The 25,623-nt window shown below is 40.0% G+C and overlaps 1 protein-coding gene across 1 annotated transcript in view; it reads left to right on the top strand.

Annotated features, from left to right (window-relative positions):
- PIK3C2G (phosphatidylinositol-4-phosphate 3-kinase catalytic subunit type 2 gamma) overlaps positions 1 to 25,623 on the top strand; it is a gene marked incomplete at its 5' end in the record, with an annotated part of 290,505 nt that overhangs the window by 39,896 nt on the left and 224,986 nt on the right. The window contains 3 exons of the mRNA XM_084630371.1: positions 9,937 to 10,059; positions 15,749 to 15,782; positions 23,368 to 23,563. Coding sequence (XP_084486497.1) covers positions 9,937 to 10,059; positions 15,749 to 15,782; positions 23,368 to 23,563 — 353 coding nt within the window. The remainder of the gene's footprint in view (positions 1 to 9,936; positions 10,060 to 15,748; positions 15,783 to 23,367; positions 23,564 to 25,623) is intronic.

The following is a 25,623-nucleotide window of genomic DNA, read 5'->3' as shown; positions in this document are numbered from 1 at the left end:
TAACCTGTTTTGGAAAGGGTGTGGAAATTCTTAACTAAAATTAATGACATCTAAATTATGATAAATGCTACAAGATTAAAACATTCATGGTAACTATTTCCTAGTGTTAGGGAATAATAAAAGGATCCACGGCTCATTTTCAGTTAGCACCCAAATATTTGGATCTAGTTTTATTGTAATCACTTGAGTCTGCATAATTTGCCCCTCCCCCCACTTCTGCAAACACTTAAACATGTATTTCAGTGGTACTATCACATGCATAAAGTCAGACATGAGTTTGAGTTTTTCAGGATCAGGTTTAAACATAAAACTTGAGGGGGTTCCAATTCAACTGTAAACGCCACCAGAAAAGCTTAATTTTAGCCAGTCCCAACTGTAGGCAGAATCTAACCCCAAAATGAAGATACATGTTTCAATGACAGATAATTTGGGAGAGAATGAAGAAGACAAATAATAGGTTCAGCTGAGTTTCTGGAGGTGGTGCAGACTCATCTTATTTTTGGTTGAACTAGTTCTTCCTTTTTTCATTTATGATTTGGGAAATGAAAGAAAGCACAAGACCTTGTTAGATCACAGAATATACTCCTGCAGCAACTTGAAGCTATTACAGTTTGATGCAGTAGAGTTTAACTAGTTGTGTTAAAGTAAGGAATTCTCTTGCAAAATGTTACGCGCCAGAAAACAAAACAAAACAAAACACACACCACCAAAAATCTCCATTCTGTTTTAGGGTACTAATCCCTCGCCGCCCCAGTTTTCACTTTTTCAAGATATTTTTGTGCAGTGGATATTTCCATTCTGAATTATGAAAAATTACCAATAATTCCTGCAAAAAATTACCTTTGTGTGAAAATCCTTGAGACTTTTCTTTTGCAGGATCCCATCATCTGTTCAATTGCAGCCTGGGCTGTGTTCTAGTGCAAGGGGATATGTGCAATGCAGCCCCATAATGGCGTTCATAGATCAGCAATTCAGGACCGAAACTACACAGCAATTTCAAACTAAGGCCCTGATCCGGAAAACACATAGGCATTTGCTTAATTTAACACACATGAGCAGTGTTCCTTTGAACTCAGTGGAAGTACTTATGTTTGTGAAGTTAGGCACGTGTCTAAGTGTTTACGGGACTATGCTCTGAGACCCCAGTACTGCAGCCTCTTAGACTTTTATTTATGTGAGAAGTTCCATTAAGTTCAGTTATACATGTGTGCTTGCGGGATTAGCACCAAAGCAAAAAGGGTTCTAAATTGGAAAGGAGCTATGCACAACATTAATCACACAATTAACTGCACTCCAATCTCCATATCCTGCAATATATACTGTGTAGGCAGACCTCTGCACCTATATAAAATCCCTGGGGCATCCCTTCTCGTAAGATTTTTACCTGGAGTTCCTAGCCATCAAAGGCTAAACAAACCTGAAGACTAGACACCACGACACTGGACACCACGCAATCATTTGTTGCAGTCTACAAATATTTGTAGTTTACCCTAGCGTAAACTCATGATACTTAAATTTTAGCATGAGTTAGTTAACAGATGTTAAAAACAGTGTTTTTGCAGTGTTGATATGGCCACAGTTTACCTCAGGATCAGGGCCTAAATTTGTGCCTTGTTGAGTTCACAATCCTTACCTGAAACTACAGTTGTGTTGTCTTTATTCTTCACTGTGTTACACCAGTTTTAGGCGAGTTGTAACTCCATTGTAACACAGCAGAGAATTGGGCTGTGTATGTGAAATTTTCCATGCACATAAAAACTACTATTATTAGAATTAATTGTTATGGTAGCTGGCCTGAAAAAGTTATGAAGTGGTCATGGAATCTGCCTGTTTAGCTTGCAGCAGTGCAGGAAGTTAGGAGGGTAAGTCCATCCCTATTCAGTAGAGCACTTAACTTTAAGCCAGTGGGACTTAGGTACTTGCTTAACATTAAACATGTGGTTAAGTGCTTTGCTGAACTCAGACCTTAGTCTGGCCTCCAGCTCTGGTTTTAAGGTGGCAGATCTCCAGGTCCTCAGTAAATTTGTTTCAGTCATTTTACATACCCACATCTTCAAATCCCGTAAGTCATGAGTATTTGTTGAAAAACTCCAAAGTTGTGGAATCCATAAGTGAGATCCATGGCAAAACTGTAGTCCTTGCTATTATTAATGTACAGTAAATGCCCTGCAAGCTAGATGCTGCTATTACAAAATGAAAATCAGAAAGATAGAAGTATGGAATATTTGGCACAAGAGATGCAGTTTGACCAAACATGTATGGAGCATTTCCACAGAATTAATGCCCTAAACATTAGCCATTCTGATCGCCCAAATCATCTCTTGTAATTTTGAATAAAATTCCAGTTAGCCTGTAAAGAAACTTTTTGTTTAACTTTTGATAAAGGGGATGTTCCACAGTGGGATGGTGTTTTAATTATAGAAATTATTTAAGCATCAAAATATCCTCCAAAAGTTATATTATTAAATAGTAAAAAGAAAAGGAGTACTTGTGGCATCTTAGAGACTAACCAATTTATATGAGCATAAGCTTTTGTGAGCTACAGCTCACTTCATCGGATGCATAAAGTGGAAAGTACAGTGAGGAGATTTTATATGTACACACAGACCATGAAAAAATATACATTGTAAGTGATCACTCTCCTTACAATGTATATTTTTTCATGGTCTGTATGTACATATAAAATCTCCTCACTGTACTTTCCACTTTATGCATCTGATGAAGTGAGCTGTAGCTCACGAAAGCTTATGCTCAAATAAATTGGTTAGTCTCTAAGGTGCCACAAGTCCTCCTTTTCTTTTTGCGAATACAGACTAACGCGGCTGCTACTCTGAAACCTATTAAATAGTAGTATTTAAATATTTTCAGTAAAATAAAACATGTACATTATGTTGACTTTAATTCCTCCTGAATTTTAGGACATTTAGAACAAAAGCCTCCCATAATATCTACAGAAAAATGAGTGTCTCTGTGTTAAGTCCATTAAGGCGAAATCAATGTGATATATCTATATATGGAAAGGGAAGACTCTCCAGGTATTAAATGTCTGTCTGGAAAGAGAGATGATGAGAGAAAAATCTATCATCAGTCATTTCTAGTTTAAAATATTTTTCATATCTTTGTCCCTTAAGGCAATAAGACCTATGCCTTGGGAGTACCAAGTCCATAAACCATACCTATTTATAAAATGTCTTGCTTCACACTTAACGGCACATTATATCATGGAAATGCAAACACTCTTCAAAACTTTCCAACGTGCTTTTTATAGGAATCCACAATGTATTCTGAAAATGTTAAACAAGATAGTTTTCCTCCAGAGGAAGTACAGCCATCACCCTATTCATGGATTAGCCTTGTGTGTCTGCAGTGATAATGTATTACTCTGAAAACTCCTGTGTGTCCGTGTGTCTGTAGAGATAAAGTCCCCTGTGTTACAAATTCATATCCACATGTGGAAAAGAAAAATAGTAATATTCTCCAGGTCCGTACAATAAAAAAACCCACATAATCCTCTGGTTTTGTCATTGTTAAGGTGGTGACAAAGCTGTCCCATTTTAGCAGCTCCCGCCAGTATGGTTATGTGTACTCTGTACATACAGAGAGGAAAATCTGCAAGCATTTAATTTAAAAATCAACATGATGGGGGGAGGGGAAAGGAGGAAGAAAGGAAAATGCAATAATTAAAAAGGGACAGGTTAGAAAGTGATGAATCAATTTAAGGCTGAAGGAAGCTCCAAAGTTTGTTAGCGAACACAAACAACCATAAGCAATTTCCTTCCCCTTCAATCCTAAGGCCATATTTTCTTTTAAACAGTGTGTTCATTTTATTTTTCAAAATTCTGTGAGAGAGTGTGCCCAATATATCCCTGCTCTAATTAAGTCAGGGGAGTTAGACCAGTGATAGTTATTCCATGTATTTATTTATTTGCATTAATGATAGATATTAACCTTCTTGTTACAGTTCAGTTACAGGCCTTCAGCTTAGAAATAAAAAAGTTTATTTTAGGGGCAATTTTTCCCTTTCGGCCATAGAAATGGATGAGTTACAAAAGTAATTTTATCAGCACATAAACACACTGTAGCTCACTGAAAGGAATGTTATCAGTACAGAGACATAGAGAATATTTTAGGAGGAGAGTTTTTGCTTGCTCGGGGAATGTATTTCTGTCTTTAAGGCGGTCAGTAGTACAAATAAAGAAGGAATCCATGTTAATTATTTTAAATATTCTCCCCAATATAGAGTATGTAGTATTTACAGAGATCCCCTTTTAGATTCCTGGAGTCATAGAGTTTAAGGCCAGAAGGGACAACCAGATCATCTAATCTGAATATCACAGGCCACCAAAACCACCCAGCACCCACGCCCTAAAGCCAACAACCTATATTAGACCACCGTATTTCAGCCTGCAGGACACTAGACTGTTGTGTGCCACAGACAGAGAGTAGGAAGGAGCACCAATGCCTGAAGCCCCCGCAATGGCAAGGAAATGACTACCTGAAATATACCCAGGTAATCCTGGCAAATGACCCGCACCACAAACAGCAGAGGAAGGCAAAATAAACACCTAAGGTCACTGCCTATCTGATCTGGTGGAAAATTCCTTCCCAACCCCACATATGGTGATGAGTTAGATCCATAGCATGTGAGCAAGAAGTAGGCAATCAAGCTCCTGAGGAAGAGACTGATGGCACCCCACCCCAGAGCCCTGCCCCCCACTCCAGTGCCCCATCTCCAGCCATGGCCATCCCTGATGCTTCAGAGGTAGGACATAAAACAAAAAAATGAGAATAAACTGGGAGAGGGGAAGTTGCTTCCTGACTCCTGCAGGGGGCTGGCTGAAACCGTGAACAATGAGCTTTTAGGAACAAAACATGTTAACTTGAAGTGAGCCCCAGGGCTGCTGCTGAGCCCTGTGCCTCACCATTACAAGCAACCCTGTCGTACAGTCATACGCATACATTTGTCTAGTGCTCTCCTAAAGTTGTTTTGCCCTCCCACCTCCTATTGGGAGGCTGTTCCTGAATCTCACCCCTCTGATGGTTAGAAACATTCTTCAATTTCCAGCCAGAATTTGTTCATGACCTGTTTGTATTCATCAGTTCTTGTGCCATCATTGTCTCTTAGCTTAAATAGCTCTTCGCCATCCTTGATATTTACCCTGGATGTATTTGTATAGAGCAACTATATCCCCTCTGTCTTCTTTTTGCAATACTAAACAAGCCAAGCTCTTCCAGTCTCCTGTTAAACTGGTTCCTCCATTCCCTGGATCATCCTAAGAGCTCTTCGCTGTACCTGTTCTAGTTTAAATTCATCTTTCTTGAACATGGGTGACCAGACTTGCACACAGTATTCGAAATGAGGTCTTACCAATGCCTTGTAAAATGGCATTAATATTTTTCTCTCTCTCCTGGAAACGACTTGCCTGGCTCTTCGTAGGATCACCTTTGTCTTTTTCACAGCCTCATCACAGAGGTGGTTCATTGTAATCCTGTGATCAACCCACACACCCTGGTCTCTATCCTCTGCCATTTCCAGCCCCCAGCTTGTCGAAGAAATTCATATTATTAGACCCTAAATGAATGACTTTGCACTTTATACTATTGAATTTCATCCCATTTCTGTCACTCCCATCTTCAACATTATCCAGATCTTCCTGCATAATATTCTGATCTTCCTCTGTAATGACGATGCCTCCCAACTTTGTATCATCTGCAAATTTTAATAGCGTACTCCTAGTTTTTGTGTCAAGATCATTAATAAAAAATTGAATAATACTGTTCCCAAGACCAATGCTTGAGGAACTCCAGTAGTAAGTTTCCCTCCAGTCTGATAATTCACCTTTTCGCACAACCCACTGCCTTCTCCCCTTTAGCCAGTTCTTTACCCACTTTACTTTTCTTGTATTTGGAAAATACAGTCTGCTCAAATTTAACTAATAATTTCCCATGTGGTACTGTGTCAATTGTTTAATGAAGTCCAAGGATATTAGATCTACTACATTTCCATTAGCTAAAAAAATCAGCTATCTTCTCAAAGAGAGAGAAAAGGTGAGTTTGGCACAATCTAACTTCAGTAAACCCTCATTGCATTATGTCCCTTTTTGTTTATCCCATTAATTTAATTATTGTTTCCTTCATAATTTGTTCTAAAGCCTTGCATACGACTGAGGTTTAGACTAACAAGTTTTTAATTGCCCAAATCACTTTTTCCCTTTCTTAAGTATAGGTTCAACATTAGCTATTCTCCAGTCATATGGTATTAATACGTCTGAATATACAGCTGTATTAAAAATCCTTATTACCAGACCAGCAATTTCATGTGTTCATTCTTTCAGTATTCTGGGATGTAAATTATCCCTTCATCCTGATTTGAGTGTATTAAACTCTTTAAGTTTTTGTTTCACCTCAGATGAAATAAGTTTTATTTCTAGACACTCATTCCCATGAGCCTTATTGCCTTCCTGCACATGTTCTATATTATTATCCTTATTGAAAACAGAGGCAATTTATTTATTTAGTTTTTGTGCCATACCTAGATTATCTTTAATCTTCTTCCCATTCACACTGCATAGTGGTCCAACCTCATCCTTCTTTATTGTCTATTTATGAAACTAATAAACCTCTTATTATTTATTTTAATTTCCTTGGCAAGATCTGTTTCTTCTTGACTTTTTGCAGTTCTCATTTTATTCCTACGTTTTCTAATCTCCACAATGTAGTTTTCTTTGCTGATCAGTCCCCTTTTCCATTCCCTCTAGGCTCTCTGCTTACTCCTAATAACCTTTTTGAGGAGGGTATTCATCTACCTGTGTATGGAGTCTTTACCTACAAGTTTTTTCCCCTTGCTTGTGATGCAAATTTTCAGTTTTTGCACTGTTGATTTGAAGAAATTGCAAGCCTCCTCCACATGTAAGTTCTTGAGCTCTTTAGTGCAGTTGATTTGGGAAATTCCTTTAATTTCCCAAAATCTGCCCCTTTGAAGTAAAAAGTCGTAGTTAATGACCTGGTTTTGATTATCCTTCCATTTAATTTAAACTGAATCAACTCATCATCACTTGATCCAAGATTATTTCCTATGACCTTCTATGATGTCTTCACTACTTACCAAAACCAAGTCTAAAATAAACTACATCACTTCTTATTGATACAGTGACAATTTTGAAGGGAACTGACATCTATCACTTCCAGGAATAAATGGGACCTACCATAATTAGTAGCATTTATTTCTCAATCCATATCCAATATGTTTGTCTCCCATTATGACACAATTTCCAATAGTACTTATCTTTCTAATCATATTTGAAGAGATCTCTATCCATATGAGTGTGACCCTAGGGGTCTATAGCAACCCCCTAACATTATCCTGATTCAACCTCTTTTACAATTGTTGCCTAAAGTGATTTTGACCCAAACAAATTTTCACTGATGTACAACACTATCCTATCCTATCTGTCCTAAGCAGCACATACCCTTCAGTACCTGTATTCAAGTTATGAGTGCTTTTCACCAGGTTTCTGTAATCCCTGTAATACCTGGTTTGACCTCCTTGTAGACTTTAAGGTCAGAAGGGACCATCATCATCATCTAGTCTGACCTCCTGCACTTTGCACATCACAAAACCTTACCCACCCACTGCTGTAATAGACCCCTAATCTCTAGCTGATTTACTGAAGTCCTCAAATCCTGGTTTAAAGACTTCTAGTTACAGAGAATTCACCATTTACACTAGTTTAAACCTGCAAGTAACCTATGCCCCATGCTGCAGAGGAAGGTGAAAAATCCCCAGGGTCTCTTCCAGTCTGACCCAGGGGGAAATTCCTTCCCAACCCAAAATATGGTGATCAGTTATATCCTGAGCATGTGGCCAAGATCCTGCCCCAGTAGTTCCAGTTCCTCCATTTTATTTACACTCCTCACATTAGTGTACAAATATTTCCATTGTTTCTCTAGGACCTCACCCAGTTTTCTATCTGGATTAGAGATAATACTTTCACTAACTGTAACAACTACTTGTCTACCACTCCACTCAATATTTGTAATTTTTTTCTCTGTGGTGTTGATACTCTTACTTTGTGATGTTCCATTATCCTTTACTATATCTTCATTTAGCCGATTTTCCTCCTCCTGTGTATTGAAGTCCAGTCGTGGAGATTTCATGAGTCTCTCCCAACCTTCTCCTCTCATCTCCTAGTTAAAAGCCTTCTTATCAATCATGCCAGCCTTGGTCCCAAAACTTTAATACTCATGTGAAGTCCATCAGTTGAGAAGAGTCTCTTCTTTCTCTGAATATCTTCCAATGGTCAGTCATCCCAAAGCCTTCCTCATAGAACCAATCCTTGAGCCATCTGTTGATTATCATTATCTTGTCATGTCTTCAACCTTCTTCTCTAGGGACCAGAAGAATTCAGCTGAAAATCACCCAAGTTTCCTCTTCTTTAAGCACCTTACCCAGCCAAGTATACTCATCCTTGAGACATTCTAGTGGAAATCGAGCAATGTCATTCATCCCAACATGCAGCACAATCAGTGGATTCATCTATGCTCCCATCCGGATCCTCATCAGCTTCATGTCCACACCTCGTATCCTTGCTGCTGGCAGACAGCATGCTCTCCTCTGTATCTGGTCTGGTGAGAGACCTGATGATTCTTCTGAGTATGGAGTCCCCAACCACATAGATCTGTCTCATCCTGGTGTTGGAATGAATCTGTCTTTTGTTCTGTGTCGTAGTCCCCGATACATCATCCTCACTTTTCTTTAAACTCCAGTTTCTGGTTTTCTCTGTCATCTCTCTCTCTCTCCTGTAGGGACTGGCTTCCCTTCTTTTCTTCCTTGCCATTGTATCTTCTACTTGTCTCCTCCTCATTCCACAAATCTTGAGTTGTCTGTACCACCTCCTCTCTCCTGTCCTGCATTATGCCTTCAAATTCCCAATTGAATTCCATCATTATCTCCAGCTGCATCTCTAATTTCTGCCATGAGTTCTATCAGGTGACATTTCATGCCTGAGTAGCTTCCATCGGATACCCACTCAAGGATAATATACTCTTTTGGGTCACAAATTCTTAAATACACATCATATATCTGGAACAACTCAGTTTGTGTAAAAGACCATGTAATTTGGCCAATGGGCTTGTAAAATACAATATTTTAAAGGTCTGGACTTTATCTTCATGAACATTTAATAGATTGGAAATTATACATTTTTTGCAGAAAAACAGGTTGCAAAATACTCAGTTTCCTTTCCGTGTGTCAGAGGTAATTACTTGAAGGAGTCCGTACTTCTAGGAAGGAGGAACTTGGCTCTGCAGAATGGCTCATTGGTATGAGTAGGAGACAAAAAGTGACATTAACTCTGAGGGTTCGTGAAAAGCTTTTGAAGTTTCCAATTCATCCAGTTGAAGTTTCCAAGTCATCCGGTTCAAGTTTCCACAGAATTTGTTTGTTCAGAATTTGTGTTGTTTTTTTTTTAATGAAACCCAGCTAAACCACCATGTTTTGCTTTAAAAATCAATCTTAGAGGCTAAGTTTGTCACAGTTTTCAATCAAAACAAGGAATTAGTCCGAGAAGCTTAGCTTAGCTTAGATATGCCAAAAGGTTCTTGGACCTCCACAAAACCTTTGGTGAAACTGGCCTGACTCTTTCAGGTATGTAACCAAACACCGAAGCAGGTGATGCCTGGCTTGTTAAAGATTTCATTAGGAAAGTTTCACCCTGCTCTATAGGAATCATGTAAGGCATATAGAGTTTCGCACCTGCTATCTTGAAGACTTTGCTACTCCTCAGTGGTCTGCAAAGTTCCTGGGTTTATGTATGGTGTCTTGTCTTTTGTGCCAGACTTATTTTTGGATGCACCCACAGGCTTCAGTTTAACTTAGTGATAAGGTTTTTGTGAGGTTTTTCTATTAAATGGGGTTTTTCTCCTTGCCGTCAACAGCATAAAGTGGATAAAGTAATTGAAGAAGCTAAAGCAATCTGCAGCTTTCTCTGTTCTGTGGAAACCAGGGCTATTACTGATGCAGTCAAGAAACTCCGTTCAGTGCCACTGGGAAAAACACAGGTAAAGGATGCACTGAAACCTTTACAAGGTTGGCCTGAAGTGCTGATGTCCTATTCCCTCTTGGACACCATAACTTAAGTAGGTATCATTCATTTCTTCATTGATCAAGATGATGAGTCGAGATACTGCCTTGCTACTTATTTTCTCAGAGGTGAATGTTAGGAAGAGGCAGCTTAAAAAGAGAAAAGGTTGTGAGCAATGAAACGTATGACTAGAAAGCAATGAAAGGTCGGTCTTGTGGGTAAGGTACTGAACTTGGACATAGGATAGTTGGATTGTGTTCCCAGCTCTGCCATAAAATTTCTTGTGTGACCTTGAGCAAGTCATGTAGGATTAGGTTAGCAGAGGTTCTGAGCACTCAAAGCTCCATTTTAAGTCAGTATCTGGGGAATGCAGGTACTCCGCACTACTGAAAATGAGGCCATTAATCACTGTGGGTTAGTCGTGCTAATGGTTTCTCACATTAATGAAATTTGTACTTCAGCACAACTTTATGGAGGGCCGGGTAGGGAAGGCTGTGCCTCCCCAAACAGCCTGGCCCCCGCCCCCTATCCGCCCCCTATCCGCCCCCTCCCACTTCCTGCCCCCTGACTGCCTCCCTCAGAACTCCCGACCCATCCCATCCCATCTCCCCCTGCTCCTTGACCCCTAACCGCCCCCCCCAGGACCCCACCCCTACCCAACCCCCCCATCCCCTGACTGTTCCAACCCCTATCCACACCCCCGCCCCCTAACAGCCCCCCCAGGATCTTACTGCCTATCCAACCCCATGCTCCAGGTCCCTGTCCCCTGACTGCCATGACCCCATCCACATCCCCGCCCCTAACCGCTCCCCGTGACCCCACCCCTACCCAACCCCCCCGTCCCCTGACTGCCCCAACCCCTATCCACACCCCCGCCCCCTAACAGCCCCCCCAGGATCTTACTGCCTATCCAACCCCATGCTCCAGGTCCCTGTCCCCTGACTGCCATGACCCCATCCACATCCCCGCCCCTAACCGCTCCCCGTGACCCCATCCCTACCCAACCACCCCGTCCCCTGACTGCCCCAACCCCTATCCACACCCCCGCCCCCTAACAGCCCCCCCAGTATCTTACTGCCTATCCAACCCCATGCTCCAGGTCCCTGTCCCCTGACTGCCATGACCCCATCCACATCCCCGCCCCTAACCGCTCCCCGTGACCCCACCCCCTATCCAACTCCCCCTGCTCCCCATTCCCTGACTTGCCCCCCCTCCGAACCTCCACCCCATCCAACCGCCCTCTGCTCCCTGTCCCCTGACTGCCCCTCGGGACTGCCTGCCCCTTGTCCAACCCCCGCGCTCCCCGCCCTCTTACCATGTTGGAGCCAGCCACGCCGCCATGCTGCCCGACAGGAGTGGCGGGCCAGAGTGCTGCCCACATGGTGGCGTGGCTGCGGGGGAGGGGAGACAGCGGGGGAGGGGTCGGGGGCTAGCCTCCCTGACCGGGAGCTCAGGGGCCAGGCAGGACCGGGCCACAGTTTGCCCACCTCTGTCCTAGACTATGCCAGAAGAGTGGATAGCTCAATTTTCTCACGGTAAGTCAGACCAATTGGTTTCCTTTAATTTCTTCCCTAGCATTCCTTCTGGTTCATTGTTCATTGTTGTTAAGTCTAGTTTATATAGCACTCTGAATACGTTTGGTGCTTCACTGATAAGTGTATAAATCACTGTCATGCGTAGCTTCCAATCTAAACAGGTCTGTCAAATACCACACATCCTCTGGTGTGGTGTTAATTTAAATACAAATATTCACAAGAATAGTCTTCTGGTATTTCAGGTGACAAATGCAGTAGAGAAATAATAAAAAAAACTACAGCAGTTTATGACAAGGTGTATTGACTCTCATCTGTAGAATCCATCTACCATTTCTGGGGACAGAGATAAAAATCTTCCTCCTGAACACAGTATTTTCTTCAGTGCCATGCACTTAATAAACAGATGGCCGAGGAACCCAGTTCTTTGGGATGGGGAAAGGGCTAATTGTGGGATAATTGGTCTTTTAGAAATGAACTAAAGAGTATAAAAAGGAAAGAGGCTGAAACTGATTTTTTCAAATTGGTACTGAATTGGGAAATGGATTCCTCCCCAGACGAAGGGAGATTCTGGTTATGAAAGCCACTTTCCCTTTATTTCATCAGCACTCTTGAACCCAAATCCTAAGAAGCAACCTACATCCAGTTTGGGTCAGGCTTGCCTAACTTGTCAGAATCAGTTTTCAGATATTCCATTTGAAACCAGAGACAGAAATATCCAAATCATGGCCTGCCTTGGATACTTCTAATCGGAAAACTGCATCCTAAACGCAGCAATGAACTGGGGAGAAGGGGGGAAGAGCTATGATTGCAGGTCTTTTTGCATGAGTCTTAAGTTTCTGTTAGTGAATGAAATCCATTGAAAGCTTGGGCTCTGCATTTCTTCGGGGTTAGTTCCAGGTCCTGTAAAACTGTAAACTGGATTGGTTGGCAATTCAGCACTTAGGTGAGAGAACCCAAAGCATAAACTATTCTGTAGCGAGAACTCTAGTTCACATGTCCCTGTGATGGGTTTCTCTTGTACTCCCAGCACTGGCTCAGTTCACTGCTCTGCCAGAGACATCCTCTGTAATGTTAACCAGGTAACACAGTCTCTCTGTGCTCAAGTTTGCCATACTGGAAATGGGCACAGTCATAATAATCCTTTTTCCTGTCTCGTCTCATTAAATCATGAGTTCTTCAGGGCAAGAGCTGCCTCTTATTATCTGCATGCACGGCACCTATCCCAGTGGAAACCCGGTCTCAGCTCGGATCTCTAAGTGCCGCTGTAAAGCAAGTAATAAATTGGTGGTGGTGGTGTTTACTCATCTGTTATGGTCCAGTCTGAACATTAGAAAGACGGTATTCTTTTCTGTGGCTTCTTTTCTGATAAAATACTTTCTCCCTAGCCCTGAATAGAACATCTAGATTGATACAAACTTTGCAAAAAAGTAGTTTCATGCTGATGAGATTTCTCTTCTGTCAACAGATCCTTTCCGGCTCGGTCAGCTGGCCTGGCTCGCTGTCCTTCCCGTGAATTAATCAAACGTATTAGATAGGTAAGTGGTCCATAGATCCCGAAGAATTAAGGGGAAAAAATGTGTCACCGGTGGCCAAAAACCACTGCATCGTATTTTTATGGGGCCAAAACTCCTACTTAGGACTTCAATGCACTAGCTAATTAGACTTGGGCGGCCCCTCAAACGTTCAGGGTTGCTGCAAAAGGAGCTGCTTCTCATCCAGGGGCAGCTGAATTATACATGAAATAAAAGCAGACAGACATTTTGTTGCACGTATAGCAACTCAAGTTCAACTCAGTTTTCTAGTATAATTTCCTATATATATATGTATAATATGTGTACAGATGCAGGTGTGGATAAATGATGAGCCAGATCTTCAGGAGGTATAACTTAGCTCATCATATCTATCTCTATATTTAGATGTGTTACCTGAATCAGTATTCAGCAGTTTGATATTTGATGATGGGCCAACTCCTCCAGTCCTTATTCAAGCAAAACTCACATTGAAGTCCTAAGTAGGAGTTTTGGCCCCATAAAAATACGGTGCAGTGTTTTTTGGCTACCGGTGACACATTTTTTCCCCTTGATTCTTCGGGATCTATGGACCACTTACCTATCTAATATGTCTGATTTAGGTGTTTCTGTAGTACCCATCAACATAGCAGCCAAAGTAGTGTAGCTTTCCTGTCGGGTTCTGTGGGTATAAGTCCCTATCTATTGAAAGCCTGAAATCAGGATGTGTAACTGGTTCAAGGATCATCCTTTTTCCAATTTTGGTGCCATTACTCAAATGAAATTTGCATAGCTACTTGCTGCATTCCTTGTGCTGCAGGATTATACACCAGGAAATAGAGAGATGCCAGAAGAACATTTCTATTTCCTTTCTCACATGGTTTCCTGGTTTTTAGAATACTGTGTATTGTGGTTTTGTTTGAAATACTTTTTACACATCCAATTGGCGGGTTGCCTGCACACACTAACCCCCAGGGAAACTGCTGCCTGCTCCTTCCAAGGTAAATTACATATGGTAATGTATTTTTGCATATCTTGCTGTGCTTCTATCTATGCCATCAACATTTATTTATAATAGTGCCTACATTTCTTCCAACCCTGTGTCTTTATTTAAATCACCCTCATTGCCATGAAAGCTCCCGTACTGTGGTTGGGAGATTATGAAAGAAGCTGGCATCCGTGATAGTTTCTGCATGAACTGACAGTGTCTCTCTCTAAAAGATTCATCCAGTCTTCCAGACATCCTGACCCTGGGAATTTTTAAAATCTATTCAAGGAAAATTCTGGGCCTGCTGTACAATTAATGTTTTTTATCCCTCTCTCACGCTCTCTTTTACTGTGATTCACAAAACGTCTTAGGAGACCAAATCCTGCCAGAACAGGCACTAATCCATTATATATTAAATGGGCTACAGTATGTTGAAATTATCAGAGCTGTTCCAGAAAGATTATTTACTTTACAAAATGCAAGAGAATAAAACAAAGGTCTCTGTTCTCATTTGTTTCACTGTGTAAAGATTGTGAGAAAACATCTCAAACCAGTACGCTTTTTCTTCCCTCAAGTAAGCATTGGACTTCCATGCATACTAACCAGCTGAGCGCTGCCTAACTAGCTGGGTACTACTACTGCTTGTATATGTCAGCTTTGAATGAATTAGAGCATTTAAAAGGATCCTGCTGAATTCATGGACAACTAAAGTGTGGTCTCCCTGATCAACAGCAAAGGGATTAATGAGTATAAGGGAATAATTGACTCTTCAGTGGGGTGAGGGTTCCAACAGGGTGCTGTTAAGAAACAAACCAATGCCATACTGCAGTATTAACTTTATATAGGCATTTGTCTATGTTTCAGCTTTATATTTCAGCATTTATAGCATCTTGGTAAATATTAACTTATGAATGGTGCTTATGGCAAATGAGGACTTGGTGGCACAGCTGGTTAAAATTAAATTTTAAAGAATCGTCTATTAAATTATCTATGCACATAAATAATTGGTCTGATCTTTCAGAGGTTCTGAGCACCAGGCACCTCCCAGTGAAGGAAGTGGGAGATGATGTCTGCTCAGCACTTGTAGAAAATCAAGCTTCCGATTTAGCTATCTAGCTAGGAATTGGGAGCCTAACTTTTAGGCACCCCATTTGGAAAAGTTAATGCGGCTCTGTGTGGGTTGTGACATCTGTCTACATAGAATAACTTATAGAAATAGACAAGACATGCAAAGGGTGGGGGAGAGAAGATATTGTGATCCCCTCGGCTTCAGAGCCCAACCTCCAGCCTGAGCCACAGCGGCTACACAGCTATTGTTGTGCAAGCCCCAGAAGGCTGAATCTGTCCCCTCAGGCTCTGAGACTCATTGCTGTGGGCTGTGTAGATTTACCCTCAGTGACTTGCCTAAGATCATACAGGAAGCTTGTGATACAAACAGAAACCAAACCCTGATCTCCTGAGTCAAAATCCAGTAGGTTCCTCTCATGATCTATGCTTCTCCCTTTTGCCCCAACTCCACGCAGTTCCCATAGGAAATCTCCATGCCTGACCAATACCATTTCCCACATCAATTAAAGCTGATGTTCAGTCTTTTCTGTATTATAAATACTCATGATTTTTTTCTTGTCTTTTTAGAATTCACTTCAAAATGTAGAAACTCCAGTCAGAGGTAAAGATGTTTCTTTTAGACATTAATACAAAAAATAAAAATCAGCAAAATACGCATTCTTCTTCCATTTGAATTAATGTTAAAGAATTCATTTCTTAATTTATAGCATAAGACAGTTGCTGTAAGTAAAGCAAATGCAAGTGTTTCAAAGTCTATATAGATCATTATATTGTCTCCAATTCATCTTAGAGATAAAATAGTCATTATTTTTTTCACAGATTAGAAAATATAGTCCGTTATAGTGGGCATTTTAAAAGGCAAAGTGGATTGAGCTCCTTTTAGAGGTTGTCCTTAATCTCCCTCTCCTGCTGAAAAAAAGAAAGAAAGCACCACAGTGAAGCTGCAAATTTAGGTTTGTCTGTAACATTTCTGACCCTCTTTAATAAACTCTGGTGCTGCTATGTTAATGATATAATTTAAGGGATTTAGTAAAATGGTAATGGGGGCAAACAACCATCCATCTTTAGTCCCCCTAGTTCAAATCAGACCAGACTAGTAGTGACTGAAAATTGCTACTGCCTGATTGGTGTTTGATGTCTTATGTGATTTAACTAAATGGTCTCCGTTTATTTGCTCAGACTGATGTTCATATTGCAAAATAAAATTTAAAATTTTTTTGTATGTATCTCTCTTCATTGCAGTATGATCTGAGTTTCTGAGAACTGAATGGATGTTAAGAATGTAGAAGCCCTTCATGCTTTTCATGCTTAGGGTTTGTCTATACATGACAGTTGATCCAGAATAAGGTAAACTGCAAATTTAAAGCCGATTGACTATTCCAGATTAGCTCAGTGTATCTTATTCCAAATTAGCTCAATCTGCTTCCAAAGTGAATTTAAGATAATTCAAAATAAGGCACTCTAACTCCAGGGGTGGACACTCTGGTTCCTGAATAAATCAAGAATAGCTATTCTGGAAAAGTTTTCTGTATAGACAAGTTTTTTTAGAGATGGTTCTGGTCAGGTCTAGGGTATGGTGACCAGATCAATGCCAGGATAGTTTATAGCTGCTAACCAATTGTACTTGTATTCTGGATAAACCTAGGATTTTAGACATCAGGCTGGTCATTCCAGCATTTTTCAAATTCATTACAAATAAATAAATTAAATAATAACTCAATTGTATAAAGAGCACCTACATCCTCAGCTGCAGGAAAGAGCAAAGTATCTTTGTGCATAGCAGAGAGGTGAGCATGCAAGTGCCATGAGCAGGAGGCACCTATGGTCTGTGGAATTCCTCCCCCTTGGAAGAAGTTGTTTATCCCATGAGCTCTGTTCAGCTCTAGTTATGGCAACAATTTGCTAAACATGAAAGAAATTAATAGTTGCTAATTCCAATCTATCCCTCATACACCTTATGCATCTTCCGCGCGCTCTTGAAAACACCCTCATGGTACGAATTTGAACCATTCCTCTGTTGTCAAGGTTCCTCCCCCACTCTGAACTCTAGGGTACAGATGTGGGGACCTGCATGAAAAACCTCCTAAGCTTATCTTTACCAGCTTAGGTCAAAACTTCCCCAAGGTACAAAGTATTACCCCCGTTATCCTTGGAATGGCCGCTACCACCACCAAACTAATACTGGTTACTGGGGAAGAGCTGTTTGGACGCGTCCTTCCCCCCAAAATACTTCCCAAAACCTTGCACCCCACTTCCTGGACAAGGTTTGGTAAAAAGCCTCACCAATTTGCCTAGGTGACTACAGACCCAGACCCTTGGATCTTAAGAACAATGAACAATCCTCCCAACACTTGCACCCCCCCTTTCCTGGGAAATGTTGGATAAAAAGCCTCACCAATTTGCATAGGTGACCACAGACCCAAACCCTTGGATCTGAGAACAATGAAAAAGCATTCAGTGTTTTACAAGAAGACTTTTAATAAAAAATAGAAGTAAATAGAAATAAAGAAATCCCCCCTGTAAAATCAGGATGGTATATATCTTACAGGGTAATTAGATTCAAAAACATAGAGAACCCCTCTAGGCAAAACCTTAAGTTACAAAAAAGATACACAGACAGAAATAGTTATTCTATTCAGCACAATTCTTTTCTCAGCCATTTAAAGAAATCATAATCTAACACATACCTAGCTAGATTACTTACTAAAAGTTCTAAGACTCCATTCCTGTTCTGTCCCCGGCCAAGACGACTACAGACAGACACAGACCCTTTGTTTCTCTCCCTCCTCCCAGCTTTTGAAAGTATCTTGTCTCCTCATTGGTCATTTTGGTCAGGTGCCAGCGAGGTTACCTTTAGCTTCTTAACCCTTTACAGGTGAGAGGAGCTTTCCCCTGGCCAGGAGGGATTTCAAAGGGGTTTACCCTTCCCTTTATATTTATGACATCTGTATAAGGCTATTTGCAAGCTTGGGCTTTACTGAATCAGAATTTTCCTCAAAGAAAATCTGTTTGAGGTATTGAGGAGCATTATAGATCTCTAAGAGATTTTTGCCTATCTGCTTGTCTACACCCTTTTATTTATGCCAGAAAAGTGTCAGTCTTTTTCAGTTGAAGGCTTTTGTATTTGTTCTGGCTACACCCTTAATTTCATAAGCACTGCAGAATCCATTCTGTAATGTACCCTTCGGAAATGCACCTTACTGATTTTAGTGAGGTCCTGTCAGAACTTGTTGGCATCTTAGTATTCAAACAGGTTAAATCCTGGTGATGCTGTTTGTATTGTCTTTTTAAGTTATTTTTATTAAACTTTTTTCTGTTATTAATTGTAACTTGTGATGGGGAAAGATGATCATTTCTAGACTTCCCACCTGTCTGCACAACAGCATGTTCCCATAAAATAGAGAATATAATTATTCAAGTCAATAAAGATTTGACATTGTGGGTTTATTGTGATCCAGGTTATAGACAGACAGAAGCAAGTTTACACAAAACTCAGCCTGTTTGTCTTCTGTGAAGCCGTAATGGATTAATGGTTTGTACAGTATTAGAGTATGCAGCCTTCTGATGAAATTACTACCTGAGATCATATCTGTCAGAATAAGCAGCCTTAATATTTGGTCAGTACTTGGTCAGAGGCATTCACGAAGACTGTGGGTGCACCGTAAAGAGGAATTTTTCAAGTGACAGTATCTTTCCTCTGTGCTGCTAGAGATGCCATCTTTTGGAGGGAATGTAAAATAGATATCCTCACTGCTTGAGGGCTAGTGATGGTCTCCTGGCACTGCTAAAGATGTAAAGTTTGACACATTCATTTTGGAATTTGACAATTATTTCTAGAACTGATCAGAAAATTGTAAGTATTTTCCATAAACATTTTTAAAAGAAACAAAACATTTGCTTTATTCAAATTTTCTGTGGAAATTTTCCCTCCTTTTTTTTTTCTTTTAATGAAAAACTGAAAAAAACTTTTTCTACCCCACCAATTTTTGCCTATTTTTTTTTCCTGGTTGAACAAAGTTGAGAAAACATATTTTGGATTGAACAATACATTTTGTTTTGATTTAGAGCTTTTTTCACATTGTTGCATTTTTAATAAAATTGAAGGCCATTTCTAAACAAAAAGTCACTTTGATCCAAACAATCAAGTTCATGTAGTAACTGGATGGAATGTGAATACAGGAGTACAGAGGGCATATTCAACATGTATTGAGCTGACATAATCTACAACAACAACAACAAAATACTCACCCTGACAGAAGGCCGAAGACTAAAAGAATACATAAAAATATAATACTGGATCAGGAAGAAAGAAAGAAAGCAATGTGATACATGCTAACTTATTTTATTCTTTGTTTTCCAAAGTCTAGAAAGTATATGCTGCAGGTGTAAAAATCAACACTTTCAGTTACTAAATTGCTTACTTAATTTTGCTTACTGGAGGAGGAATTCTCTCTGCATGTGCAAGGATTAATGAGTTTTGTGGAGAGCATTGCAGAAGCTGAATTTCATCATGCATGGTCTCAGTCCATTTCCCAGTGGACGTGTCCACATCACAGTGGCTGAGATCTTAAACTAAATAATTTCAGACTAGAAATCGGGTGCAGATTTTTAACGGTGCAGGTAATTAACCATTTAAACAATTTACCTAGGTATGAAGTGGTTTCCACCATCATTTCAAGTCTTTAAATCAAGAATGGATGTCGACTTTAGACCAGACAGAAGTTATGAATATGCAGGAATTACTGGGTCACGTTTTACAGCCTGTCTTATGCACATGTTAAAACTAGCTGATCATAATGGTCTTTTCTGGTATTAAAATCCATGAATCACAAAAAACAACTGAAATTCTTGGCTTCAGGAACAAATAGTGTACATGGTACACCAAATCCTATGTAACAGCTGACTATGTAAGAAAGATTTTGCCCAGCCATTGTGAGTAATGGATGCTTACAAATCTGCCAAGATATTTTTGTCTCTAGTTTTGTTAACTGAGGTCCTGCTTAATGAATGAAGAGTGGAAAGAAACAGCTATATTGGTCTTCGAAGCTGAAAGGGATTTTAAATGGAGGTCACACAGTAGTAAATAAATCAGAGATCAGTGGGTTTGGCAGTGCTGTAACTAGCCATTTTAGCTCCCAGGACGAGCAAGCACATTTGCACCCCCTACCATTTTTTTCCTGCCCCATTTTTCCACTCCCGCAGCTTTGCACCCCACTTGTCCCTCTCTGGTTACAACCCTGGGCTTTGGTGTCAAGAAAAAAGTGTACCGGCTACTTTCAGGAGTTAAAAATGAACATCCATCTATTTATACGCTGGACTGAATATTACTTTAGGAAGATTCTTGCCCTTTACCTCAAAATATACTAAAACATTAAGTAATCACAGTAGAAGATACACCAGGGCCCCTTCTTTTATTTGTTTAGAGCACTCTGCATTCAGTTTAATCTGTAAAGGGATTTATCAGATCTACTCTTCTGCAAAATTATGTTAGTGCACAGTATAATCTGGTCTATAATAGCCTTGTGAAGTTCTATTCATCAGCTTGTTTGGTGTGGGTAATTTTTCTGTCATGTAAAATATCAATTTTTTTCACATTCATCACCGCAGTCATTGTAAGAATGCATTTTGTGCTTGTACTAGTAAGTTTTCATTGTGCTATAGCAAGGCTAGTGTATGTATACATATTGTTCCAGCGATGTGACATATTTTAGCTCCAAAGTACTAAGTCTGATCCATTGTCATTCCTTCCACTGCCACAATATACCTAAGAATATAAATGGAGAATTCCATTATATGGAAGCTCATCCATGTTTCTTCTGATTCTTGTCATTTAAAAAAAGCTTTCCTACTCTGGTTTGGTTAACGTATTTTCTTATTCTCTTCTTCTGTACATATAATCTGAAACATTGTCCTACAGCTTTCAACATATGATTATGTAAGAAACATTGGAGGCCAAGGGCATGTTTCAGCAAACTGAGGGTTGTAGTTGGCATTTTAAAATGCTTCTGAGCTATGTTTCGCTGTGTTTTACAAAGAGTTGAGAAAAACCTTCTGCAAATTGTAGTTATTATCGGCTTTATCTTGCAGCCATGGACCTCAGTGGGACAGCCTGCAGATAGGAAGGGACTGTCTGTACACACATTCCACTTTGGACAAATGAAAAGCCCTGGACTTCACTAAATAATTGCCTCCAGACAGCTGTTGACTGTATGTTCACAAATTCTCACTCAAATTAATCCATTTTGGATCAGATGGGTTTATGTATACTATTTTGGCACAAGAGAGCTATCTCCTTCATATAGTAGAACACCTTCTTTGTATTTGTAAATATGCCCCTTTCTCATCAAACCTGTTTTGGAGCTCCTAGGACATGTAGATGTGGTTGAATGTAATTCTGTGGCGCACAGAAGAACACAATGAAAGGCTTAGTATGGAAATTACAAAATTGTTTACAGGAGTTACAGGGACATACGAGTGGCATTGAGGATAGGAAAAGGGCCAAGTAAAAGATGCGGGTAATACAAAAGGAGGATAGATGGAGAAAAGGAACAGTAAAATGAATGAATAGGAAAATGGTGAGAGAAAGAACAGAGGAGAGAGGTATAAACAAAAATAGATTGAAGAGGATTGTGAGAGAGTTTTGTTAGCCTATCAAACTATAAATGTACTCGTTATTCAGATCCAGAAGAGGCGTCACAACACTATAAGAGGCAGTGTTGTAGCCATTCTTTTCTGGAGATATGATGTGGAGGCATATTTCCAGGAATGAAAGGCAAAACAAGTTGGCACCTCCCACATGTAGACAATACATAGGTCCCAGTTCAGCTTAGCACTGGCTCATTAACTTCAGTGGGACTTAAACAGCTGCTTAAAATCAGGCACCTGCTTAAGTGCTTTGTTGAATCAGGACCATAGATGGGAACATACACTCTAACCCCGTCACCCGTGCACACTTGTGTTTGGACAAGCATTGAGATTAATAGAAAATAATGAAAAAGTACTTAAACTATATCCTCTTGTTTCGATTTATGGGTAGTCTGAGACAAGAAGGGTGCAATAATTTTGGAGGTACCGCACCTGTGAATAAAAGAATTTAGTATATTTTGTATGATATTTATGGATATTTTAGGGTTGATTGCATCTTTCTTCCTTGCTATTCATATCGGGTCTTCGCGATCCATTTTGCAACTCTCATACAAAAACATGAATTATACATTTATTTTAGAGACACCATCTATGTAATTTTCAGGTCCTACATGAGCAGATGGTCACAGTTATGCTAAGATAAGATCACAGTGGCATGCTTTTAAAATATAGTCAGATAAATTACTGCAGCTGAAATGAGATTGGGAAATATAACAATTCCCCTAAAAATTTCCAAATGTCAAACTCTTAATCGGATAGGGAAAGAATCAAATATTACTTATAGTATGCAGCATGTTTATCCTATTAAGATTTTTTTAAATCTTACAAAAATTACAGAAAGGTTTAGAAATGTATATGAATCTGAATAATACTTGCACTTACACTAGCTATAATAAAACTGGAAGGGATATTGATCCTCTCACTTCAAGGAAGAAAATTAACTTGGGTCAAGCAGACATTTCCCCTGTGCTACAGTATTAAGCAAATAGATACATTATGGATGCTTGGGTCTTCCTCTGCAGCATCCACTATTGGCCACTCCTAGAGACAAGTATAACAATAGGTGGACTAGCTGTTATTCTTGGTTACCCATAGATTAATAAATTACTGTACATGTCCTACAATACACAATGCAATAATCACATAGTATTAACATTTAACTTGCACTAGTTCTCAACTCTTCTTAACTATGTTGCCAGGTCCCCTGAACTAAATAGTTGCTTAGCTGCAGAAAACATGATAAACGTCCTCACAGAGTGGGAATTAAGAGACTGAAATGACATAGCTGAAGCACATTGACTTTACAGTGGTTTAGAAAGTCTTCCTTTGTAAATGCCAAGATATTGTAATAAAGGACTGTTGATATACCAGAAAATGAGCTAAGATGGTTTTCAGGAGCACAGATGGCTAATTGGCTTCACTTGCTAGATTGTCATTTTAATTAAATTTTAATAGGAGGAATTTCAAAGCCATAATTGATGTCTTATGATAAATATGCTTCTTTACCAATGACCTATTGCTAACCTTTATTTCCCCCCTAGTCTTGATAGAGAATGCTGTGGCAGAGCTATCTACAGCCATCTCCCATCTCATCCATGTTTTCAGCAGCAGCTTCTACACAGATTTTCGGCCTGCAAAAATACTTAGAAGCCCTTCATGTGCAGATGTCGACCTAGATCCCCACTTTAGCTTCACTGTTTATGCAGCCCACAACATCCCAGCAGCCTGGCTGAAAAGGTAAGAGGTGCCAGTCGTTCTCTTTAGAAGGGCTTCTTTCCCTCATGTATATTACAGCTAGCTGCAGTGCATGGCTGCTGCCTGTTTTATGTTGCTGTTATGAAAACACAGATCAGATTCAGATCTAGTGTAAGCAGAGGCAGCTGTATTATTTTCCAGGAAGCTGCACCCACTTACACCGAAGAGAGGTCCTTTTTGGAGCATTCTAGGTAGGGGAGCATAGGTGGAGGACTCAGGAGGCAACCTGAGACAAGTGTGGGAGGACAGTGGCAGGGTGGGTAGCTGCCCTGGCAGGAGTGTGTTAGCAAGAGACCTGCCAAGAGAGAGGGTTGTGGATGAAGGGGGAGAGGGGTTTCCTACCTGCCCATGGAGAGGGGTGTGGCAGGGTGCATGTGGGCCCTGCATAATGAGTGGTGCATGGTTTGAGGCCATCTTGCTGAGTCAGTGGAGCTGCACCTGCTTACAGCAGGTCTGAATTTGACCTGAGCAATGGCATTCATGGTAGATGTATTTAAACCATGATTACCAGGCTACACCTATGCTGTGACAATTTTTGTTTACAGATGATGGTTAAAAACGTTTGTAGTTTTATCGGCCTGAGTGTATCTGGTACATTAAGCACCTCGGAGAAAAACAGAGGGAGACCACTTTAATAAAAGAAAAAAACGAATAAAAATAATCTATGCCACATTATTTATTTGTTCAATTAGTGTCTCTTCAAATGGCTGGTTTTCCTACTTTACTGTAAAGTGAACACTTTCTCCTCACCACACCAAGGCAATCAAGAGAGGGTCAGATGACTGCAGTCTGGCAGCATTATTGTTGCAGGGGGACATGCGGTTTTCTAGATTTTTATTAATGTTTTTCCCATGCACTCACTTTTCCTTGAATTGCAGATGACTAATTAAAACACAATGGGATCATTTGCATTAGAACATTAGCAAAGGAATGTTCTATATAGCATTTAGCTATAATTAGCAGTTTAATAAAAATTTCAGAAAATTTGCATTACTGAAGATAATAGATACAGAAGCATAATCACCGCTTTGGTTCTGCAGATGGTTGTACTGTTCCCAGTGTATTTTATTTTAAGGTTTTACCACTAACAGGTGAAATTACATGTGGCCTAGAGGCCGCTGATCACTTGAGCACCATCTCAATATACAGACATATGAGAAAATGAGAATAATTTTTCTTTCTAAATCTCCCTCTCCGATCTTTCCAACATTCAGTAGCTAAAATAGTCTTCCTTTCCTACCACTGCAGCTCTGTAACCTACCTTTCTGCCTTTACTGGCTCCCTGCCTCTTTTCACATTCAAATTTCTCATTCTTACTTCTGAGGCACTGCACAATTCTGGCCCTCACATCTAAGCTCTTGTTTCAGCCTGTTCACAATTTTGTACAATTATGCTCCTGCTGTTCTTCTCATCTTGTTGCTTCCTTTGTCTGCCTGTCCCATGTCTTCCACCCTTCCAGCTGCTCCCTCCTGCCCCCCACTTCCTACTACACCCAGAACAACTTTCCCTGTTCTAGTAAAGAAGAAGCCTCATCTCTGTCCTTCTCCTTAAAACTCACTTCTGCTGCCTGGATTCCTGTCACTGGCTTTCCCCTCTGTGCCATGGATTCCTCATTCCTAGCCTTACTTTCTTCTTAAAATAGATAATGTACAGAACCTTACAAGTTACAGAACAATATAATGATACAAATTATATCTGTGTTTTCCATGTTGTCTACCTAATTTAAACCCTGATCCTGCAAAGACTTTAGCATGTGCTAAACTTCGTGCACTGTAAGCGATGCTATTGACTTAAATTAAACTATTCACAACATTTAAAGTTAGGAATACATCTTTCCAAGAAGGAGGCCTTAGAGCTTAAGTTCTTTGGGATAGGGACTGCATTTATAAAGCATTCTTACAGTGTTCTATTGCAATTTAAATAATAAAATCCAGGACTCTGTCTTGTCAGTGTTTATCTTTTGTTTCATAACTTTAATTTATTAATTGTAGGATAAAAGTATAAATGTCATTGTTGTCATATTTAAGACCAGATTCAATTCC

Source organism: Lepidochelys olivacea (assembly GCF_965140295.1).
Source record: "Lepidochelys olivacea isolate rLepOli2 genome assembly, chromosome: 1".
NCBI lineage: Eukaryota > Metazoa > Chordata > Testudines > Cheloniidae > Lepidochelys > Lepidochelys olivacea.
This window is presented reverse-complemented; position numbering and strand designations above follow the sequence as displayed.